General features: G+C 42.3%; 1 protein-coding gene across 1 annotated transcript; it reads left to right on the top strand.

Moving 5' to 3' along the window:
- On the top strand, positions 1 to 23,054 carry LOC124250827 (zinc finger protein 418-like). The gene is made up of 5 exons (XM_046683068.1): positions 1 to 286; positions 656 to 725; positions 1,940 to 2,010; positions 2,498 to 2,624; positions 19,633 to 23,054. The coding sequence occupies exons 1-5, from the start codon at positions 254 to 256 to the stop codon at positions 21,588 to 21,590; spliced, it is 2,259 nt and encodes a 752-aa protein (XP_046539024.1). The 5' UTR covers positions 1 to 253; the 3' UTR covers positions 21,591 to 23,054.
- Positions 23,055 to 23,653: the final 599 nt, after the last annotated feature.

Raw genomic sequence — 23,653 nt, 5'->3', positions numbered from 1 at the left:
CTAGAGGCGGTCTTTAGATTTGTCTGGGTGTGGGGTCGCGCGGTTTGAGGTTTTGGACTCCGTGGGTGTCGCAGCGGTCGGCGTCGCTGCGACTAACTTGAGGAGGCGCGAAAGGAGGGGCTGTCCCCGCGGCCCAGGCGGCTCTGAGGCTCGGCGACGCCGCCCGGGGCCCCGCGCCAGGCCCGGGCCAGGGAGCGCCGCGCCCGGCGCCTCGTCTCCCGCCGCTCCCGGCCCCGCTCCGCCCCCGAGGCCGATGGCGGCGGCCGCGCGGAGGGAGCCGGCTCAGGTGAGCGCTCGGCTCCGGGCCGCCCCGCCCGCAGCGCAGCCCGAGCTCCAGCCCTCGGGCGGGCGCTGCTCCCGGGCCTGCAGCCCAGGCCCCGGGGCCGGGCCGGGGAGGCGCTCGTGGGGCCTGTGGCTGCGGGCGGGTGTCCCGGGCCGAGGGGGCGGCGGGGCAGGCGTGGGGACGGCCTCAGCTGGGAACCGGGTACAGAAGGCTCCGTTCTTTCTGTGAGGAGCAAAATGCAGCGGGGCCGGAGTCCGGCCTGTAACGTCGCTTCCTGAGAAGCTGGGCATCTGTTAGGGAGGTAAGGTGAGGTTTGAGTCAGAGGAAGGAGGTCGCCTTACTCGGGTCTAAATCGGCTTCATCTGGCTGCAGGATAGAGAACACACTGTGGGGGTGATGGAGGAGGCGGAGAGCCCAGCAGGAGGTAATTGCAATAATCTAGGTGAGTGTTGATGGACCAGAGTGACCACCATGGATGTGGGAGAAGTGGTTGAATTCTGGATCCGTTTTTTAAGAAGGGCCAAGCCGAATTGCGGGTGTTTCGGGTCAGAAGAGAAAGGGAGGAGTCAAAGATGACCCCAGGGTTTTTGGTCCTGGCAGCTGAAGGGATGGAAGCTCTGTCGACTGGCATGGGGAAGTTGGCAGTAGGTTAACTTTCCTTGGAACTATCAGAAGTTTTGTTCGGGCCCTGTTAAGAGTCGGAGACGTTTCAGAGAACAGTGAGTTAGGCAGGCCTGGAAATCTGAAGAAGGGTTCAGGATGGAGACATGCAATGGTGATGGCTGTTGTGTGGACCAGGGTGGAGCTGTGCATTATGTTGAGCAGGCGAATGCAGGTTATGTTGGCAGTGCTATTAGCAGGTCAGAAAGACTAGGGTGCTTCTGAGGAGTAGTTCTCTTTCCCAGCACCTGGTTGGGGTTGCTGGGCCTCAGAAACACAGGTGAGGGGAAGAATGATCTGGCAGGTGGCCGAGGCTTCCCCGAGATCAGTGGACAGAGTTGGCTGTGGAGGCAGGGGAGTAATTGAGAGAAGGTGACAGGAGGCTGGGTCTGCTGCTTACCCAGGTCTGTTCCACTTCACAGAACTTTATAGTGAGCTTTGGTGAAGTGTGGGGTTTTTAGTTCTGCTAGGGGGTAAAGTCTGGGGCATATGTGGTCGTTTGTGAGAGTCATTGTGTCTGGCAGGGTGCGCCTTTTTTTTTTTTTTTAACATTGACCCTGAGCTAACATCTGTTGCCCATCTTTTTCTATTTTCCTTTTTCTCCACAAAGCCCCCAGTACATAGTTGTATATTGTAGTTGTAGGCCTTCTAGTTCTGCTATGTGGGACACTGCCTCAGCATGGCTTGAAGAGTGGTGTTAGGTCTGTGTCCAGGATCCAAACAAGTCAAACTTTGGGCCGCTGAAGCAGAACATGCAAACTTAACCACTCAGCCACGGGACCGGCGCCTGGGTTGGGGTTTTAACAAAGGTAGAGTGGAAAGAGGAGGGTTGTAGATACTCAAGGGCCAACAGGCATAGCACAGAAGTGGAAGAGGATGTGAGCATGTGAAATTGACATGTGGGTTCTGGGTGGCCAATAGGAAAGGAGGATGAGAGGCAGGGGGGCAGGTCTTCTAAGGACATTTGAGACTTTTCCTGGTATTGGAATTCATCAGAGGACTGGGGTTGTACTGGATCCTGTTTGAACTTGTCAAGCAATGTCTGGATGCCATGTGGCAGTTCACAGGTGAGTCCAGGGAGAATTCTGGGTGTGGAGCAGGAAGGTGGCAGAGCTGTGGGAGGGCACTTAGTTGCCTGAAGTGTCTGAGGTTCAGGAGTCTGAAGAGATGAGAGGGGTCTCCAGAGTGATGCCCGCCTTGAGAGGAAGTGTGAGCTGATCGCCCCCAGGGCACTGCTGTTGGGGACTTAAGACCAAAGCATGAACCTCTGTGTCTTGGAGGCACAATCTGGGAGACCCAGGGGAATTTGCTTGGCAGGAGGGATGGGACCCTGCAGGCCCGGCCCAGAGCTTAGATGGTATCTATGTCTCCCGCTGGCTTTGTTGCTGGGGGCTGAACACAGTGATTTCTGAGACAGTGAGGAGAGAGCTGGTGTGAGTGGCACCAGGACCTGGTGTCTGCTCTGTAGGGGGCACCTCTGGAGGCTTAGAGTGAGGTAGATGTGTGGGGTCCTCAGAGAAAGAATGATAATTTGATTTGTTCCCGTCATTACAGGCCAGTGTGACCTTTCATGATGTTGCCGTGTACTTCTCTGGGGAGGAATGGAGGCTCCTGGATGAGGCTCAGAGATGCCTGTACCTGGATGTGATGCTGGAGAACTTTGCGCTCATATCCTCACTGGGTAAGGCCCTCTCCCTCCCCGTGACCTGGACTAGGCTCTGTATTTCCTCCCACTCCTTTTCCCTAGGAGGTGCTCTGTCCTTCTCACATGTGAACTGTGGGAATTACATCCTTCTCTTTCTTTCTGGGTGGTGCTGTGTTGCTAGGGCTGGGTGTGTACCACCCTCTTCTCTCCCCTGCAGCCCCAGTACCCTCTGTACTGAGCCCTCACAGGGAAGGATTCCAGGTCAGTACTCTTGCAGTGAGGCTAGTGGATGGCGCCTTGCTTGCCCTCTCCATGGCTGGGTGAACGTGTCCAGCTCCATGGCACTTGTGTGTGTATGGCAGGGTTTGCTCCCTTCCTTAACTGACGTTTCCTAGGACCTGCCTGTGCCAGGAATTACAGGCATTGTCATGGTCACTACTTATATGGGACATGGGCTACTTTTTAAGACTATCCTATAAGGTACTTTTTATAGTGTTTCTCCCTCCTCTTCTCCCTGTGCCCCCAATTCCTACCCACCCTGCCTTTTTTTAAATTATTTTATTATTTTTTTTTTTTGAGGATTAGCCCTGAGCTAACTACTGCCAATCCTCCTCTTTTTGCTGAGGAAGACTGGCCCTGAGCTAACATCTGTGCCCATCTTCCTCTACTTTATATGTGGGACGCCTACCACAGCATGACTTTTGCCAAGCAGTGCCATGTCTGCACCCAGGATCTGAACCGGCAAACCCCAGGCTGCCGAGAAGCGGAATGTGTGCACTTAACTGCTGCGCCACTGGGCCGGCCCCCCCACCCTGCTTTATTGAAGTATAATTGACAGAGTCATGCATTTGAGGTGTGTGGCGTGATGACTGGATAACATACACATTATAAAGAATTACCACAATGACGTTAATTAATGCATTCATCACCTGAGCTAATATCCTTTTTTTCTTTTTGTTTTTGGTGAAAACACTTAAGATTTACTCTCTTAGCAAATTTCAAGTGTACAGTACAGTATGATTAACTGTAGTCACCATATGATACATTAGACCCTCAGAACTTATTCATCTTATAAATGAAAGTGTGTATCCTTTGACCAACATCTCCCCAACCCTCAGGTTCTGACATTCTACTTTGTGTTCTATGAGTTTGACGACTTTTTTTTTTTGTTTAAAGATTGGCACCTGAGCTAACAACTGTTGCCAGTTTTCTTTTTTCCTGCTTTTTCTCCCCAAATCCCCCCAGTACATAGTTGTATATTTTTAGTTGTGGGTCCTTCTAGTTGGCATGTGGGAGGCCACCTCAACGTGGCCTGATGAGCAATGCCATGTCTGCGCCCAGGATTCAAACCGGTGAAATCCCAGGCCGCCAAACTGGAGCGTGCGAACCCAACCACGAGACCACAGGGCTGGCCCCAAGTGTGACTTTTTATTTGAGATTCTACATATAAGTAATACCATACAGTGTTTGTCTCTCTCTTTGGCATATTTCACTTAGCATAATGTCCTCCAGCTTCATCAGTGTTGTTGCAAGTCGCAGTTCTTCTTTTTTATGGCTGAATATTCTGTGAATGTGTGTGTACTACATTTTCTTTATCAGTTTATCCGTTGATGGACACTTAGCAGTGTTTCTCTGTCGGGGCTTTTGTGAATAATGCTGCAATGAATATGCACATGCAGATATTTCTTGGGAGAAACTGATTTTGTTTCCTTGGGATATATATATATCTCCCCAGAAATGGGAATGGTGGATCATATGGAAGTTCTATTTAAGTTTTTTGAGGACCCTCCATAATATTTTCCATAATTACTGCTCTAATTTCCATTCCCAGCAACAATGTTCAAGAGTTCTCTTTTCTTCACAGTAATTTGATGTGGTCCTACTTGTTGATTTTAACTTTTGTTGCCTGTGCTTTTGATGTCATATTCAAAATACCATTGGCAAGAGCAATGTCAAGGAGCCCTGTCTCTATATTTTCTTTCTATAGGAGTTTTAAGGTTTCACTTCATACATTTAAATTTAAGTCTTTAATCCATTCTGAGTTCATTTTCATGCATGTTATAAGATGGGGATCCCTTTCACTTTTTTGCACATGGCTATCCAGTTTTCCCAGCACTATTTATTGAAGAGACTGTCCTTCCCCCCTTGTGTGTTCTTGGTGCCCTCATCAAAGATTAGTTGAGGGGCCGGCCCCATGGCCAAGTGGTTAAGTTCACACACTCTGCTTTGGTGGCCCGGGGTTTTGCTGGTTCCAATCCTGGGCGCAGACATGGCACTGCTCATGAGGCCATGTTGAGGCAGCATCCTACATGCCACAACTAGAAGGACCTACAACTAAAAAACCCCACAACTACGTACTGGGGGGCTTTGGGGAGAAAAAGGAAAACTAAAATTAAAAAAAAAAAAAAGATTAGTTGATTGTATATGCATGGATTTACTTCTGGGCTCTCTCTATTTTGTTCCATTGGTCGGTCTGTCTTTATGCTGGGTACCATACTGTTTTGATTACTATAGCCTGTAAGATAGTTTGAAATCAGGAATGCGATGCCTACAGCTTTGATCTTTCTCAAGATTGCTTTGGCTATTCAGGCTCTTTTGTGGTTCCATTCAGTTTTTAGGTATGTTTTTTTTATTTCTGTGAAAAAAGTATTGCAATTTTAATAGGGATTGCATGCAAAGTGTAGATTGCTCTGGGGATTATAGCCAATTTAACAATGTTAATTCCTCCAATCCTTGAGTATGGGATATCTTTCCATTTATTTCAGTTGTCTTCACTTTTCCTTCATCAATGTTTTATACTTTTCAGTGTATGTATCTTTCAACTCCTTGGTTAAATTTATTCCTTCGTGTTTTATTGGTCTCGATGCTACTGTAACTGAGATTGCCTTCTTCCTTTCTTCAGATAGTTCTTTGTGAATATGCAAAACACAAGTGATTTTTGTATGTTGATTTTGTATCCTGCAACTTTACTGAATTTGTTTATTCGTTTTAACGGTTTTGGGGAGGATGTCTTCTCTCCGTAAGGAGGTTTTCTCTGTGTAAGATGATGTCATCTACAGAGATGATTTTACTTCTTTTTTGGTTGGCGTGCCTTTTGTTTCTTTTCTTGCCTAATTGCTCTCTAGGACTTCAGTCCCATGTTGAATAGAAATGGTGGGAGAGTGGCTATTTTTGTCCTGTTCCTGATCTTAGAGGACAAGCTTTTAGCGTTTTACCATTGAATTCTTTGTAGGTTGTAGGCTTATCATATATGACATATTATGTTGAAGTATATGTTTTATATACCTAATTTCGTTGAGAGAGTTTTTTAAAAATTATTTTATTCAGGTGACACTGGTTTATAAAATTGTTTGAATTTCGGGTGTACACTATTATATTTCAGCTTCTGTATATACTGTGTCATGTTTGCCACCAGTCGTCTAGTTTTGATTCTTCACCATACATGTGTGCCTTTTTACCCTTTTTGCTTTCCCCTCACACTTTTCTCCTCTGGTAACCACCAATCTGTTATGCTTATCTATGTGTTTGTTTATCTTCCACATACGAGAGAAATCATAGGACATTTTTCTTTGTCTGTTTGACTTATTGTGCTTAGCATAATACCCTCAAGGTCCATCCATGTTGTTGCAAGTGGTGCAGTTTTGTCTTTTTTTTTTTTTATGGCTGAGTAGTATTTCATTGTGTGTGTGTGTGTGTATACACACCACATCTTCTTTATTCATTCGTCTACTGATGGGCACTTGTGTTGCTTCCACAAGTTGCTTCCAACTTGTGTTGCTGGCTTTTATGAATAATGCTGCAATGAACATAGGGGTGCATGTGTCTTTTAGAATTAGTGTTTTCATGTTCTTTGGATAAATATCCAAAAGCGGAAGAGCTGGGTCATGTGGTATTTCTCTTTTTAATTTTTTGAGGAATCTCCATACTGTTTTCCATAGTGGCTGCACCAGTTTGCATTCCCACCAGCAGTGTTTGCGTGTTCCCTTTTCTCCACATCCTCTCCAACACTTGTTATTTCTTATCTTTTTAATAATAGTCATTCTTTCAGGTGTGAAGTCGTATCTCATAGTTTTGATTTACTCCTCCCTAATAATTGGTGATGTTGAGCATTTTTTCATGTGCCTCTTGGCCATCTGTATATTTTCTTAGGAAAAATTTCTGTTCAGATCCTCTGCCCATTTTTTGATCTAGTGGTTTGATTTTTTTGTTGTTGAGTTCTTTATATATTTTGGACATTAACTCCTTGTCGGATATATGATTTGCAAATATTTTCTCCCAGTTAGTGGGTTGTCTTTTCATTTTGTTCCTGATTTCCTCTGCCTTACAGTAGCTTTTTAGTTTGAAGTAGTCCCATTTGTTTATTTTTTCTTTTGTTTCCCTTGCCTGAGGAGAAATGGTTTTCATTGTTTATTTTTCGAGGAAGATTAGCCCTGAGCTAACATCTGCCACCAATCCTCTTTTTGCTAAGGAGGTGTATTTATTATTTATTTCTAATAGTTTTCTGGTGGATTCTTTAGGGTTTTCTATATGTAGAATTATGTTATCCACAAGTAGGGACAGTTTTCTTCTTCCTTTCCAATTTGGATGCCTTTTATTTCTTTTTCTTGCCTAATTGTTCTGGCTAGGACTTCTGATACTATGTTGAATAAGAATGACGAGAGTGTGCATCCTTCTCCTGTTCCTGTTCTCAGGGGAATAGCTTCCAGTTTTTCACTGTCAATTGTGATGTTGGCTGTCAGTTTGTCATAAATGACCTTTATTATGTTGAGATACTTACCTTTTATACCCATTTTATTGAGAGTTGTTTTTGTCATAAATGGATATTGGATCTTGTCAAATGCTTTCTCTTTGTCTGGTGAGATGAGTATTTGATTTTTCTTCTTCATTTTGTTAATGCGGTGTATCACATTGCGGATATTGAACCATCCCTGCATCTCTAGAATAAATCCCACTTGATTATAGCATATGATCCTTTTTTTTTTTTTTTTTTAGGTTGGGATCTGAACTAACAACTGTTGCCAATCCTCCTTTTTTCCCCCCTGCCTTTTTTCCCCAAATCCTCCCAGTACATAGTTGTATGTTTTAGTTGTGGGTCCTTCTAGTTGTGGCATGTGGGACGCCGCCTGAGCATGGCCTAATGAGCAGTGCCATGTCTGCACCCAGGATCCAAACTGGCGAAACCCTGGGCCGCCGAAGTGGAGCACGCAAACTTAACCACTCGGCCACCGGGCCTGCCCCATGTATGATCCTTTTAATGTATTGTTGTATTCGATTTGCTGATAGTTTGTTGAGGATCTTCACATCTATGTTAATCAGCAATATTGGCCTGTAATTTTCCTTTTTTGTGTTGTCCTTGTCTGGTTTCAGTGTCACGGTAATGTTGGCCGTGTAAAATGAGTTAGAAAGTGTTCCATCCTCTTCAATTTTTGGAAGAGTTTGAGAAGGATAGGTATTATATCTTCTTTGAATGTTTGGTAGAATTCACCCAGAGAAGCCACCTGGTCCTGGGTTTTTGTTTTAGGGGAGGTTTTTGATTACTCTTCCATTCTCTTTATTGGTCCATTCAGATTCTCTATTCTTGATTTAGTTTTGGGAGGTTGTATCATGCTAAGAATTTGTCCAGTTCTTGTAGGTTATCCAATTTGTTGGCATATAGCTTTTCCTAGTACTCTCTTGTAATACTTTGTATTTCTGTGGTACCTGTAATTTCCCCCTTTTTTTTTTTTTTAAGAATGATTGACTCACACCTCACACCTGTTGCTAATCTTCCTCTCTTTTTTTTTCTCCCCAAAGCCTCTCAGTATGTAGTTGTATACCCTAGTTGTAGATCCTGCTAGTTCTTCTATGTGGGATGCTGCCTCAGCATGGCTTGATGAGCAGTGCTAGGTCCACACCTGAACCAGCAAACCCTAGGCCACTGAAGCGGAGCACATGAACCTAACCACTTGGTCATGGGGCCAGCTCTGCCTCTTGTTTCTTTTTTTTTTTTTTTTTCAATTTTCTTTTCTTTCTTTCTTTTTTGAGGAAGATTAGCTCTGAGCTAACATCTGCCACCAAGCCTCCTCTTTTTGCTGAGAAAGACTGGCCCTGAGCTAACATCCGTGCCCATCTTCCTCTATTTTATGTGGGATGCCTGCCATGGCATGGCTTGACAAGCAGTGCATAGGTATGCACCAGGGATCTGAACCGGCGAACCCCGGGCTGCCGAAGCGGAACATGCAAAGTTAACCACTGCGCCACCTGGCCAGCCCCTCTCATTTCTGATTTTGTTTATTTGAGCTGTCTGTTTTTCTTACTAAGTCTAGGTAAGGGTTTGTCAGTGTTGTTTATCTTTTCAAAGAACGAGCTCTTAATTTTATTGATCCTTTCTGTTACTTTCTTTCACTCTCTATTTCATTTATTGATGCTCTGGTTTTTATTATTCCCTTCATTCTACTGACTTTGGACTTTGTTATTTTTCTAGTTCTTTTAAGTATAGTGTTAGATTGTTTATTTGGGATTTTTCTTGTTTCTTGAGGTGGGCCTGTATTGCTGTAAACTTGCATCTTAATACCACTTTTGCTGCATCCCGTAAGTTTTTTTTTTTTTAATTTTTTATTGAGTTAATGATAGGTTACAATCTTGTGAAATTTCAGTTGTATATTATTGTATGTCAGTCGTGTTGTAGGTGCAACCCTTCACCCTTTGTGCCCACCCCTCACCCCCGCTTTCCCCTGGTAGTCACTAATCTGTTCTCTTTGTCCACAGGTTTAAATTCCTCATATGAGTGGAGTCATACAGAGATTGTCCTTTTCTGTCTGGCTTATTTCACTTAGCATAATTTCCTCAAGGTCCATCCATGTTGTTGCAAATGGGGCGATTTTGTGCTTTTTTACGGCTGAGTAGTGTTCCATTGTATATATACACCACATCTTCTTTATCCAGTCATCTCTTGATGGGCACTTAGGTTGCTTCCACATCTTGGCGATTGTAAATAATGCTGCAATAAACATTGGGGTGCAGAGGACTTTTGGAATTGCTGACTTCAAGCTCTCTGCATAGATACCCAGTAGTGGAATAGCTGGATCATATGGTAGTTCTATTTTTAATTTTTTGAGGAATCTCCATACTGTTTTCCATAGTGGCTGCACCAGTTTGCATTCCCACCAGCAGTGTATGAGGGTTCCTTTTTCTCCACAACCTCTCCAACATTTGTTACTATTTGTTTTAGTTATTTTTGTCATTCTAATGGGTGTAAGGTGATATCTTAGTGTAGTTTTGATTTGCATTTCCCTGATGATCAGCGATGATGAACATCTTTTAATGTGCCTATTGGCCATCTGTATATCTTCTTTGGAGAAATCTCAGTTCATGTCTCCTGCCCATTTTTTGATCAGGGGTTTTAATTTTTTGTTGTTGAGTTGTGTGAGTTCCTTATGTATTATGGATATTAAGCCTTTGTCAGACGTATTACTTGCAAATATTTTTTCCCAGTTAGTGCGTTGTTTTTTTGTTTCAATCCTGTTTTCCCTTGCCTTGAAGAAGCTCTTTAGTCTGATGAAGTCCCATTTGTTTATTCCTTCTATTGTTTCCCTTGACTGAGAAGACATGGTGTCCGAAAAGACCCTTTAATACTGATGTCAAAGAGTGTACTGCCTACATTTTCTTCTAGAAGCTTTATGCTTTCAGGTCTCAGCTTTAGGTCTTTGATCCATTTTGAATTTATTTTGGTCAATGGTGAAAAAGAATGGTCAATTTTCATTCTTTTACATGTGGCCCTCCAGTTTTCCCAGCACCATTTGTTGAAAAGACTTTCTTTTCTCCATTGTAGGCCCTCAGCTCCTTTGTCACAGATAAGCTGTCCATAGATGTGTGGTTTTATTTCTGGGCTTTCAACTCTGTTCCATTGATCTGTGCACCTGTCTTTGTACCAGTACCGTGCTGTTTTGATTACTGTAGGTTTGTAGAATGTTTTGAAGTCAGGGATTGTGATGCCTCCAGCTGTGTTCTTTTTTTCTCAGGATTGATTTAGCAATTCAGGTTGCCCCATATGAATTTTAGGATTCTTTGTTCTATTTCTGTAAAGAATGTCATTGGGATTCTGATTGGGATGGTGTTGAATCTGTAGATTGCTTTAGGTAGAATGGACATTTTAACCAAGTTTATTCTTCCAATCCATGTACATGGAATGTCTTTCCATCTCTATATCTTCATCCATTTCTTTCAGAAAAGCCTTGTAATTTTCATTGTATAGGTCTTTCACTTCCTTAGGTAAATTCACCCTGAGGTAGTTTATTCTTTTTGTTGCAATTGTGAATGGTATTGTGTTCTTGAGTTCTTTTTCTGTTACTGTATAGAAATGCTACTGATTTATGTAAATTGATTTTATACCTTGCAACTTTGCTGTAGTTGTTAATTACTTCTAAAAGTTTTCCAATGGATTCTTTGGGGTTTTCTGTATATAAGATCATGTCGTCTGCAAACAGCGAGAGTTTCACTTCTTCCCCCCGATTTGGATTCCTTTTATTCCTTTTTCTTGCCTAATTGCTCTGGCCAGGACCTCCAGTACTATGTTAAATAAGAGTGGTGATAGAGGCCATCCTTGTCTTGTTCCTGTTCTCAGGGGGATGGCGCTCAGTTTTTGCCCATTGAGAATGATGTTGGGTGTGGGTTTGTCATATGTGGCCTTTATTATGTTGAGGTAGTTCCTTACTATGCCCATTTTCTTCAGAGTTTTTATCATAAATGGCTGTTGGATCTTGTCAAACGCTTTCTCTGCATCTATTGAGATGATCATGTGGTTTTTATTCCTCAGTTTGTTGATGTGGTGTATCATGTTGATTGATTTGCGGTTGTTGAACCATCCCTGTGTCCCTGGTATGAATCCCACTTGATCATGATGTATGATCCTTTTGATGAATTGCTGTATTCGGGTTACCAAAATTTTGTTGAGAATTTTTGCATCTATGTTCATCAGCGATATTGGCCTGTAGTTCTCCTTTTTCGTGCTGTCCTTGTCAGGCTTTGGTATCAGTGTGATGTTGGCCTCATAGAGTGTGTTAGGAAGTGTTCCATCTTCCCTAATCTTTTGGAATAGCTTGAAAAGGATAGGTATTAAATCCTCTCTGAAAGTTTGGTAGAATTCCCCAGGAACGCCATCTGGTCCTGGGGTTTTATTCTTTGGGATGCTTTTGATGGCTGTTTCAATCTCTTTGCTTGTGATTGGTCTGTTCAAATTGCTTCTTCTTGAGTGAGGTTTGGGAGATTGTAGGAGTCCAAAAATTTATCCATTTCCTCTAGGTTATCCATTTTGCTGGCATATAGTTTTTCATAGTATTCTCTTATAATCCGTTGTATTTCTGCAGAGTCTGTTATTTCTCCTCTTTGATTTCTGATTTTGTTTATTTGAGCTTTCTCTCTTTTTTTCTTTGTAAGTCTGGCTAGGGGTTTGTCAATTTTCTTTATCTTCTCAAAGAACCAGCTCTTTGTTTCGTTGATCCTTTCTACTGCCTTTTTTGTTTCAGTAGCATTTATTTCTGCTCTGATTTGTTTTATTTCTCTCCTTCTGCTGACTTTGGGCTTTGTTCTTCTTTCTCTAATTCAGTTAGGTGTAGTTTAAGATTGCTGATTTGGGATTTTTCTTGTTTGTTAAGATGTGCCTGAATTGCGATGAATTTTCCTGTTAGTACAGCTTTTGCTGCATCCCTTATGAGTTGGTATGGCATGTTATCATTTTCATTTGCCTCCAGGTATTTTTTTATTTCTTCCTTAATTTCTTCAGTGATCCATTGCTTGTTCAATAGCGTATTGATTAGTCTCCACATCCTTGTGCCTTTCTCAGCTTTTTTCTTGTAATTAATTTCTAGCTTTATAGCATTGTGATTGGAAAAGATAGTTGTTGTTATTTCAATTTTTTTAAATTTGTAGAGGCTTGCCTTGTTTCCCAACATATGGTCTATCCTTGAGAATGTTCCATGCGCACTTGAGAAGAATGTGTATTCTGCTGTTTTTGGATGAAGTGTTCTGTGTATGTCCATTAAGTCCAACTGTTTTAGCTTTTCGTTTAGCTCCACTGTTTCTTTGTTGTTTTTCTGTCTGGATGATCTGTCCATTGATGTGTGTGGGGTGTTGAGGTCCCCTACTATTATTGTGTTATTTTTGATAGCTTCTTTTAGGTTTGTGAATAGTTGTTTTATGAACTTTGGTGTTCCTGTGTTGGGTGCATAGATATTTATAAGTGTTATTTCTTCTTGTTGAAGTGTCCCTTTGATCATTATATATTGGCTCACTGTGTCTCTCTTTACCTGCCTTATCTTGAAGTCTGTTTTGTGTGATATAAGCATTGCAACACCTGCTTTCTTTTATTTGCTATTAGTTTGGAGTATTGTCTTCCACTCCTTCGCTCTGAGCCTGTGTTTGTCCTTGGAGGTGAGGTGTGTTTCCTGGAGGCAACAAATTGTTGGATCTTGTTCTTTAATCCTTTTTGCCACTCTGTGTCTTTTTATTGAAGAGTTCAATCCATTTAATTGAGGGTGAGTATTGATGCATGAGGGCTTAATGCTGTCATTCTGTTGCTCGTTTTCTGGTTTTCCTGTTTCCTTTCTTTCTCGTCCTCTGTATTTTAGCCTACCCATTGACTTCTGCAGTTTCTTATGCTGGGTGTCTTAGACTTTTCCTTATTTATGTTTTATGTCTCTGTTCTGTTTTTTAGTTTAGTGGCTACCCTGAAGTTTGTATTCAGAATCTCGTGTATAACATAGTCCATTTTTTGGTTGTCTCTTACTTCCTTAGCCTAGACTGTTTTAGGCCCTTTCCTCCTCCCCTCCTAAATTATTATTTTCGTCTCTTATTCCAACTTGTGTTGTGAGTTTGTGGTTAGAGTGATAAGATTGTCTTTGCTTTCGTGATTTCCTTCCCTTTATCCTAATGCTATAGTTGAATATTTGCTATCCTGTTCAATTTCTGTCTCCCTACTCTGTGTTTTGTGACCACTTACTCCCTTTTTTCCTTTCTTCAGGTATGAGAGCCTTCTTGAGGATTTCATGTAGTGGAGGTCGTGTGACTACAAAGTCCCTCAGCTTTTGTTTGTCTGGAAAAGATTTAATTTCTCCCTCATATCTGAAGGATATGTTTGCTGGATAGAGTATTCTTGGCTGACGATTTTTATCCTTCAAAGTTTAGAATACGTCACTCCAATCTCTCCTAGCTTGTAAGGTTTCTGTAGAGAAATCCACTGAAAGTCTGATGGGGGTTCCTTTGTAGATTATTTTCTTCTGCCTTGCTGCCCTGAGTATTATTTCTTGGTCCTTCATTTTTGCCATTTTTACTACTATGTACCTTGCAGTAGGTCTTTTTACATTGACAAATCTAGGAGATCTGAAAACTTCCTCCACTCACATTTCTCTCTCAATCCCTGGATTTAGGAATTTCTCTTCTATTATTTCGTTGAGCACACTTTCTGCTCCATTTTCCTTTTCCATTCCCTCAGGAATTCCAGTGATTCTTAAGTTGCATTCTCTCACTGAGTCAGCTATTTCTCTGAGATTTTCTTCAGATTTTTTAATTCTTAGTTCTCTTTCTTCCTCTGTCTGGAGCCATTCAGCGTGTCTATCTTTGATTATGCTAATTTTCCCCTCTATGGTACAGGCATTCAGGGAATCCATATTCTGTTTTATCTGATCCATTGTATTTTTCATCTCTAGTATTTCTAATTGATTCTTCTTTATAATTTCAATCTCTTTTGTGAAGTAACTCCAGAACTTGTGGACTTGTTTATATTTCCCTTTACCTCCTTGAATATTTTGAGGATAGCTATTTTGAACTCCTCTTCACTTAGTTTACCCATTTCCAAGCCCTCAGGAGCTACTTCTGTATTTTTAGTGTTTTCTTTTTGGAATGGAGCTTTTATTAATTGCTGGATGGTAGAGGAGTGGTTTTTACACATGATGCTATTATTCGGCTGCAATTACAGCCTGTTGCCACTAGATGGGGTTTGAGAGGCTTGTTTTCTGAGCCCTGCGTCTTCAGCCAAGATGGCAGCGCCCAGGATGGGCTGGGGGAGGAGGGGCACTTTCACTCACTTCGACCCTTTTTGGATTAGCTCTCGCTGTCTGGTCTCCTGGGGACCTGGCTTGCTGGGGCTTCCCCACGCGAAAGCTGTCCCCTGTTAGAGGTTTTGCTGCACGGGTGGTGGGAGTCCTGGAGGATCCCCCCACACGCGGCCCCTTCCCCGCTCCTTCCCGCACCCGCGGCAGTGATCCCAGTCTCTAGGGGCGGGAGCGAAGTTCTCTCCTACCCTGTTCCAGTTCCTCCGAGGCGGGCTGCAGCCTCTCTGCCCTCCGTTGTTTGGCTGCTGTGGGTCTCTGATGATTTCTTTTATTAGGATTGTTTTTTTGGTTGGAAAGCAGTTGCTCTTTTTGGTTGTACTTTGGAGGGGAGAGAGTTGCGGGGGAGATCACGCCACCATGTTGCTGAATCACTGGAACCTGTGTCCATCCCATAAGTTTTGGTGTGTTGTGTTTTTATTTTCATTTGTCTCCAGGTATTTTTTGATTTCTCCTTTGATTTCTTATTGGTTGAATAGTTGTTCAGTAGCATGTTGTTTAGTCTTCACATATTTGTGAGTTTTCCAGCTTTTTCCTGGTAGTTGATTTCTAGTTTCATAATATTGTGCTCAGAAAAGATGCTTGATATGATTTTAGGCTTCTTCTTTTTTTTTTTAAAGATTTTATTTTTTTCCTTTTTCTCCCCAAAGCCCCCCGGTACATAGTTGTATATTCTTAGTTGTGGGTCCTTCTAGCTGTGGCATGTGGCATGCTGCCTCAGTGTGGTTTGATGAGCAGTGCCATGTCCACGCCCAGGATTCGAACCAACGAAACACTGTGCTGCCTGCAGCGGAGCGCGCGAACTTAACCACTCTGCCACGGGGCCAGCCCCATGATTTTAGGCTTCTTAAATTTATTGAGGCTTGCTCTGTTTCCCACTGTGGTCTGTCTTTGAGAATGTTCCATGTGTACTTGAGAAGAATGTGTATTTTGATGCTTTTGGCTGGAGTGTCTTATATATCTATTAAGTCCCTCTAATCTCGTCTTTCATTTAAGGCCAATGTTTCATTGTTGATTTTTCTGTCTGGATCATCTATCCAGTGATGTAAGTGGGATGCTAAAGTCCCGCACTATGATTGTGTTGCTGTCAATTTCTCCCTTTTAGGTCTGTTAATAGTTGCTTTACGTATTTTGGTGCTCCTTTGTTAGGTGCATATACCTTAGTAAGTCTTATGTCTTCTTGTTGGAATGTGCCTTTTATTATTATATAATATCCATGTTTGCCTCTTATCTTTTTTTTTTCTTGAAGTCTGCTTTGTCTGAGAAAAGTGGCTACAGCTACTTTCTTTTGGTTGCCATTAGCTTGACGTATGTATCATTTTCCATCCCTTCACACTCACCATGCGTTCATTTTTAGAGCTGAGGTGTGTCTCCTGGAGGCAGCATATTATTGGTTCTTGGTTTTTAATCCATTTAGACACTGGGTCTTTTGATTGGTGAACTGAATCCATTTACATTTACAGTGATTATTGACATGAGGGCTTAAATACGGCCATTTTGTCTTTTATTTTCTGGTTGTTGTATAATTCCATTGGTTCTTTTTCCTTGTATTTCTTTTTTTTTTCTGCTTTTTCTCCCCAAATCCCCCCAGCATTTAGTTGTATATTTTTTAGTTGTGGTCCTTCTAGTTGTGGCACATGGGACACTGCTTCAACATGACCTGATGAGCAGTGCCATGTCCACGCCCAGGATCTGAACCATGGGCTGCTGGAGCGGAGTGTGCGAACTTAACCACTCAGCCACAGGGCCAGCCCTTTCCTTGTATTTTGACTCCCATTTTCATTTGGTGGTTTTCTGTGATACTTTTCTCAGTTTTCTCTGTATTTATACTTTGTGACTCTGTTCTGATTTTTTGTTTAGTGGTTTCCATGAGATTTGTATAAAAGAGATCATAGATGAGATGGTCCTTTTTCTGCCAATATCATTTTATCTCAATTAGCCTATGCATGTTCCATCCTTTTCCTCTTCCTCTTCTATGTTTTTATCATCACAAATTACTCTTTTCTGTTTTGAGTTTGTGACCAAATTGAAGTGGTTATGGTTATTTTTCATGCTTTCTTTCCCTTTAGCCTTCATGTTATAATTGTTTACTAACCTATTCTGATATAGAGTTGTAACTTTCTGATTTTGTTTATTTGTCGCTTGTTCAAAGCTTCATGAACCTTTGCCTTTTTGTTTTAGGTAGGAGGGCTCCTTTCAACATTTCTGGTAAGGCACGTCTAGTGGTGATGAACTCCCTCAGCTTTTGTTTGTCTGGGAAAGGTTTTACTTCTCTGTCATATCTGAAGGATAATTTTGCTGGATAGAGTATTCTTGTATGATAGATTTTGTCTTTCAACATTTTGAATACATCATTCTGCTCTCTTCTAGCTCGTAGGATTTCTGCTTAGAAATCCATTGAAAGCCTGATGCAGGTTCCTTTGTAAGTCAGTTTTTTCTCTATGGCTGCCCTTAATAGTCTTTCTTTGTCATTGTCTTTTGACAGTTTTAACATTATTTGCCTTGGAGAAGGTCTTTTTGCAGTAAGATAACTAGGAGTCCGATTAGCTTCATGTAGTTGAATATCCAGTCCCTTCCCCCGGATGGGGAAGTTCTCAGCTATTATTTCCTTTTCTTTTTCTTTTTTTTCGTGAGGAGGATTGGCTCTGAGCTAACATCTGTGCCAATCTTCCTCTATTACATGTCGGATGCCACTAGTGCATGGCTTGATGAGCAGTGTGTAAGTCCGCACCAGGGATCCAAACCCGCGAGCGTCAGGCTGGCCCCTGTTATTTCTTATAATAAGATCTCTGCTCCTTTCTCTCTCTTTTCTTATTCTGGGATACCTATAATCCTTGTTACTTTTCCTAATTGAGTAGAATATTTCTTACAGAATTTCTTCATTTTTTTCATCTTAGTTTTCTCTCTGCCTCCACCTGAATCATTTCTTGATTTCTATCTTCAAGCTCACTAATTCTCTCTTCCATATGGTCTGCTTATTGAGAGAGTTTTTATCATGAAACTATGCTGAATCTTTTGAAATGCTTTTTCGTGAGAATGTCTGCATGTATGTTCATCATAAATATTGGGGTCTAATTTTCTTTTCTTGTAGTGTCTCTGTGTGACTTTGGTAGTAGGATATTGCTGGCCTCATAAAATGAGTTTGGAAGTGGTTCATCCTCTTCAATTTCTGGAAGAGTTTGTGGCGAATTGATGTTACTTCTTGAAATGTTTGGTAGAACTCACCAGAGACAGTATCTGCTCCTGGGCTTTTCATCACTAGCAGATCTTTGATTACTGATTCAACCTACTTACTAGTTATACATCTATTCAGATTTTCAATTTTTCATGATTTGGTCTTGGTAAATTGTATGTTTCTAGGAATTTATCCATTTCTTCTAGGCTATCCAATTTGTTGGCATTTGATTGTTGATACTGGTCTTTTATGATTTTATGTGTTCCCATGGTATAAGTTGTAATGTTCCTCTTTCATTCCAGATGTATTTATTTGGGTCTTTTTTGTTTAGTGTACCTAAAAGTTTTAAAACTTTGTTCATTTTTTTTGAGGAAGATTAGGCCTGAGCTAACTGCTGCCAAGCCTCCTCTTTTTGCTGAGGAAGACTGGCCCTGAGCTAACATGTGTGCCCATCTTCCTTTACTTTATATGTGGGATGCCTACCACAGCATGGCGTGCCATGCAGTGCCATGTCCTCACCCGGGATCCGAACCGGTGAACCCCAGGCTGCCAAAGCGGAATGTGCGCACTTAACTGCTGTGCCACTGGGCTGGCCCCTGTTCATCTTTTTAAAAATGAGATGTTTGTCATTTGTCTTTTCTGTTTTTAGTCTGTATTTCATTTATTTCAGGTCTGTTTTTTGTTATTTCTTTTCTTCTGCTATGTTTGGGCTGAATTTGTTCTTCATCTAGTTCCTTGAGCTATAAACTTACTTATTTGAGATCTTTTATCTAATGTAGGCATTTATTACTCTAAATTTCCCTCTTAGTACTGCTTTTGCCGTGTCCCATAACTTTTGGTATGTGTGTTTCTATTTTCTTTGTCTTAAGACATTTTTTGGTTTCTTCTTTCACCCATTGGTTTTTCAGGATTGTGTTGTTTAATTTCCACATGTTTTGAATTTTCTGGCTTTCCTCCTGTTACTGATTTCTACTTTGATACTGTTGTGATTGAAAAAGATCCTGATGTTATTTCAGTGTTCTTCAATTTGTTAAGACTACTTTTATGACCTATAACGTGACATGTGATATGGAATGTTCCGTATACACTTGCAAAATGTGTATTTTGTTGCCTTTGGATAGAATGTTCTGTATGTGTCTTTTAGGTCCATTTGAGATAAAGTATAATTCAAGTCCAAAGTTTCCTTATTAATTTTCTGTCTGGATGACCTACCCAGTGTTGAAAGGGGAATATTGAAGTGCCCTATTGTTTTACTGTCTTGTTTTTTTTTGTTGTTGTTTTTTGAAGAAGATTAGCCCTGAGCTAACATCTGCTGCCAGTCCTCCTCTGTTTTGCTGAGGAAGACTGGCCCTGAGCTAACGTCCTTGTCCATCTTCCTCTACTTTATATGTGGGACGCCTACCACAGCATGGCTTGCCAAGCAGTGCCATGTCTGCACCTGGGATCCGAACCTGCAAGCCCTGGGCTGCCAAAGCGGAACATGCACACTTAACCACTGTGCCACCAGGCCAGCCCCTATTGTTTTACTGCCTATTTCTGTCTTGTAGCCCCTGCCACTTTTCCTTGTTTCACACCCTGTTTTTATATCCTTTCCCTGGTGAGATGTTCACCATTCTTTGACCTTAGGGTCCCAGTAGTACAAGCAGTCACTTCAACTGTATTCCAACTTTCTTGTCTTGAAGAGCATCCCATAGACTCATTCCTAGATGAGGCAGAAAAACATTTGGGATGAGATTGCCCCTCCCTGTAGTCAATATGTGCTTTACGAGAGTTTCTTTGTGTTTAGGTTGCTGCTGTGGAGCAGAAGATGTGGAGCCTCTTTTTCAACAAAGCATTTCTGTAGCAGTCTCACAGGCCACGACTCCCACGGCAGCTCTATCTTCCCAGAGGACCCACCCCTGTGAGATGTGTGGTCCAGTCTTGAGAGACATTTTCCTCTTTGCTGAGCAGCAGAGAACACAACACAGCCTGAAACTGTTAAAGTGTGGGGCTTGCACAAAAGGATTTTATTTCAGTGCCAAGTTTCAACAGCACCAGGAGCAGCACGTGGGAGAGAAACCCTTCAGAAGCAGAGTGGGTCAACAGCACCAGGAGCAGCATGTGGGAGAGAAACCCTTCAGAAGCAGAGTGGACAGGGCCTCGTTTGTGAAGAGGTGCAGATTCCATGTGTCAGGGAATCCCTTTTCCTGGGAAGAGGTGGGGAAGGACTTCCTGGCCAGCTTCGAACAACAGCAGCAACAGAGCACTCATACCAGGGAGAAGCCCAAGAAAATCACCCAATGCAGGGCCACTTTACCAGGCAGAAACAGTCATTACACCTGGGGAGAATGCAAGAAAGCCTTCACTCCCATTCGCACACTTGTTCAGGACCAGGGTGTCCATGCTGGAAGACAGTGTTTTGAGTGCCATGAATGTGGGAAAACATTCAGGTACAAATCCTCGTTTGTTATGCACCAGAGAGTCCACACTGGGGAAAGGCTTCATGTGTGTGGAGAATGTGGCAAATCTTTTAGGCGAAGCTCAACCCTTGTTCAACATCGAAGAAATCATACTGGGACAAGACTGTGCAAGTGCAGCAAATGTGGGAAATCCTTAAGCCACCAATCCATCCTTACTCATACTCAGAGAAGTCAAAGTGGAGAGAACAGCTATGTGTGCAGTGAATGTGAGAAATCTTTTAACCGTAGCTCAGTGTTCATTCAACGTGGGAGAGTACATTCTGGGGAAATGTCTTATAAATGTAGTGACTGTGGGAAATCTTTTACCTCCAGCTCTGCGCTCATTTATCATCAGATTTCTCACACAGGAAATAGGCCTTGTGGGTCCAGTAAATGTAGGAAATCCTTTAAGGATAGAAGCCAATTCAGTCAACATCAGACAGCTCACATTGGAGGAAGGCCTTATGGGTGTACTGATTGTGGGAAATTCTTTAATCGAAGAAATAACCTCATTTTACACCAGAGAGTTCATACGGGAGAAAAGCCTTACAAGTGTAGTGTCTGTGTGAAATCTTTTACTTGTAGCTCTGCCCTCAGTTATCATCAGAGATCTCACACAGGAGAAAGGCCTTATGAATGCAAGGAATGTGGGAAATCTTTTACTTCTAGGTCCAGCCTTCGTTATCATCAGAGTACTCACACAGGAGAAAGGCCTTATGAGTGCAGTGAATGCGGGAAATCTTTTACCATGAGCTCTGGCCTCCGTTATCATCAGAGGATTCATGGTAGAGAAAGGCCTTATGAGTGCAGTGAATGTGGGAAATGTTTTATCTTTAGCTCCCAACTCCGTTATCATCAGATAGTTCACACTGGAGAAAGGCCTTACAAGTGTAATGAATGTGGGAAATCTTTTAAGAATAGGTGGAAGCTCATCATACACGAGAGAGTTCACACGGGAGAAAAGCCTTATGTGTGCAGTGAATGTGGGAAATCTTTTACCTATGGCTCCATCCTCTGTTATCATCAAAGAGTTCACACTGGAGAAAGGCCTTATGAGTGCAGGGAATGTGGGAAATCTTATACTGCTAGCTCCAGCCTCCGTTATCATCTGAGATCTCATACTGGAGAAAGGCCTCATGAGTGCAGGGAATGTGGGAAATCCTTTAAGGTTAGATCACAGTTCATTAAACACCAGAGAGTTCACACTGGAGAAAGGCCTTATGAGTGTAATGAATGTGGGAAATCCTTTAGCCAAAAACCTCATCTCTCAACGCACCAGAGAGTTCATAACAGAGAAAGACTTTAGAAATGCAGCTAACATGGGAAATCTTTTACTTTTGATTCCAGCACCCATTGTCATCACAGTTCACACAGGAGATAGGTCTCATGAGTACAGTGATTGTGGAAAGTCCTTTAGCCAAAAACATTCCCTCGCAGTGGAGAACTCCTAATAGAGAATGGCTTTACGAGCACAGTGAATGTGGGAAATTCTTATGGGAAAATCTACCCTCACTCTACATAAGAGTATTCAAACTAGAGAAAGACCAAGATATACAGGGGATGTGCAATTCCCTGGTTTGATGTAAGGACATCAGAGGAAACTGAGGAGCCATTTGTCTGAACTGAATCTCATATGTCTGAACATGCACAGTGGGGAGATTCCTCATGTGTGGTATGTTGCATTTCCAATCCGTCTAGGGTTCTTGCCACATATGTCACTGCCAATTTCTGCGCCAAAGCCATTTCACCTCTACCACCTGGCAGGTCCACACAGTGTGCATCAGTCACCACCCCTGTGTGCTCAGCGAAGCTGATCTCTGTTCTCTCAGGAATTAGAGCAAATTAGGAATAATGTGAACCCTTACGGGGGTCAGCTTCCCTCCTACTTGACTATGTTGGGCATGGACCTGTGTTGCTATTGATTTGGGCTATCATGTGAGTTCAGCTGGCAGCTTTTCACAAAGATGATATTTCTCAGGACATGTTGGTCTCACATGATACTTGTTATGAGATTCCAGCTTCCCAGTCATGAACTGGAGAACTGCCTGCCCCACATTGCTTTGTTTTGTACAATAACAAAGACCTTCCTGTTTAAGTCGTCTTTAATCTTGGATGTTCTCTCACTGTGTGGGGTAGTTTATAAACAGATTTGGGCTCTACAAGCATGAAGGGAAAACTTTTTAAGAGTCTCAAACTGTGTGCCTGAGGAGAGACAGTATAATGGCAGGAAATGACTTGCCAGTTTTGACCAAATTTCCATTGCTGCCCACAGCCTCCCAGGAAATACTGCAAGGCTTTCTGCTCCTCATTTGAGGCCTGGAAGCGGGATTCAGGAGGCTCAGTGATGACCCTGAAGAGAGGGTTGGTGTGAGAACCTCAAGTGCATCTGAGGGCAGCATGAACTTTTTCCCTTCCTCACAGGAGGTCTCACAGGGGACGTCAGCCCTGTGGAGGGGATATCTTCCCATCTACAAAGAGCCATGTGCCGTGATGTCCACAGTTCATTGGGCGATGGTCACTGGTTGTAAGACCGTTGTGTCCAGGGGAAACCATAATTGATGGAGAAACACTGGCTTAACAGGGAATGGAGGAGACTGCAGCCAGCTAGATGGAATGTGCCTCTTATGAAAGTGCATGCAGAAACTGTTCTGTGACACTGACTGTGTTGGATCAGTTTTACACAAATCTCGGGACCTCCAGGCCTGTTTATCTTGTTTAGCTGAAATCATTACCCAAGAATGTAATAAAAATAATTGAAAGGTTTTGTGGATTTCTGTAGCCTCCCAGTGCTATTCACCTCAAGGCCATTACTGCATAGGCAGGAAAGAATGGGGATCCATAGCCCAGGGATGTGGCTCTTGTGATCCAGGCAGCATTCCTGTTAACTTGGGTGGAAATATCCTTCAGTGTTCCCCATGTTTGTTGTCACTGAGGGAAGACTGACCCCTAGAGGGCGTGAGGAGACAGATGATGGAGTCAATACAGGGTTGCCAAACATTTTCCAAAAACAATGGGACATACAGATCTTTTTTTATATTGAGCCAATTTTTAAAGCTTTATTAAGGTATAATTTACATGAACTAAACTGCTTGTATTTAAAGTGTACAATTTGCTAAGTTTTGACATATTTATGAGCCTCTGAGACCATCATCATAGTCCTGAGAATGACCTTATGTGTCTCGGTATATTTACCTCACATCCTATCATAATCTCTCCTTGGCCTTCCCACCTCTCCAGCTACCCATTCACTTACTTTGCTTGCAGTAGATACCTTTGCTTTTTCTTGAAATCCTATGATTGGAATTATAAAACCTTTGGACTTTTTTTTTCTTTTTTTTATATTTCATAGAGATTTACCAATGATGATAT

Source organism: Equus quagga, chromosome 13, assembly GCF_021613505.1.
Source record: "Equus quagga isolate Etosha38 chromosome 13, UCLA_HA_Equagga_1.0, whole genome shotgun sequence".
Lineage (NCBI taxonomy): Eukaryota > Metazoa > Chordata > Mammalia > Perissodactyla > Equidae > Equus > Equus quagga.
The sequence above is the reverse complement of the archived record's forward strand: the minus strand, read 5'-3'. Positions and strand labels throughout refer to the sequence as shown.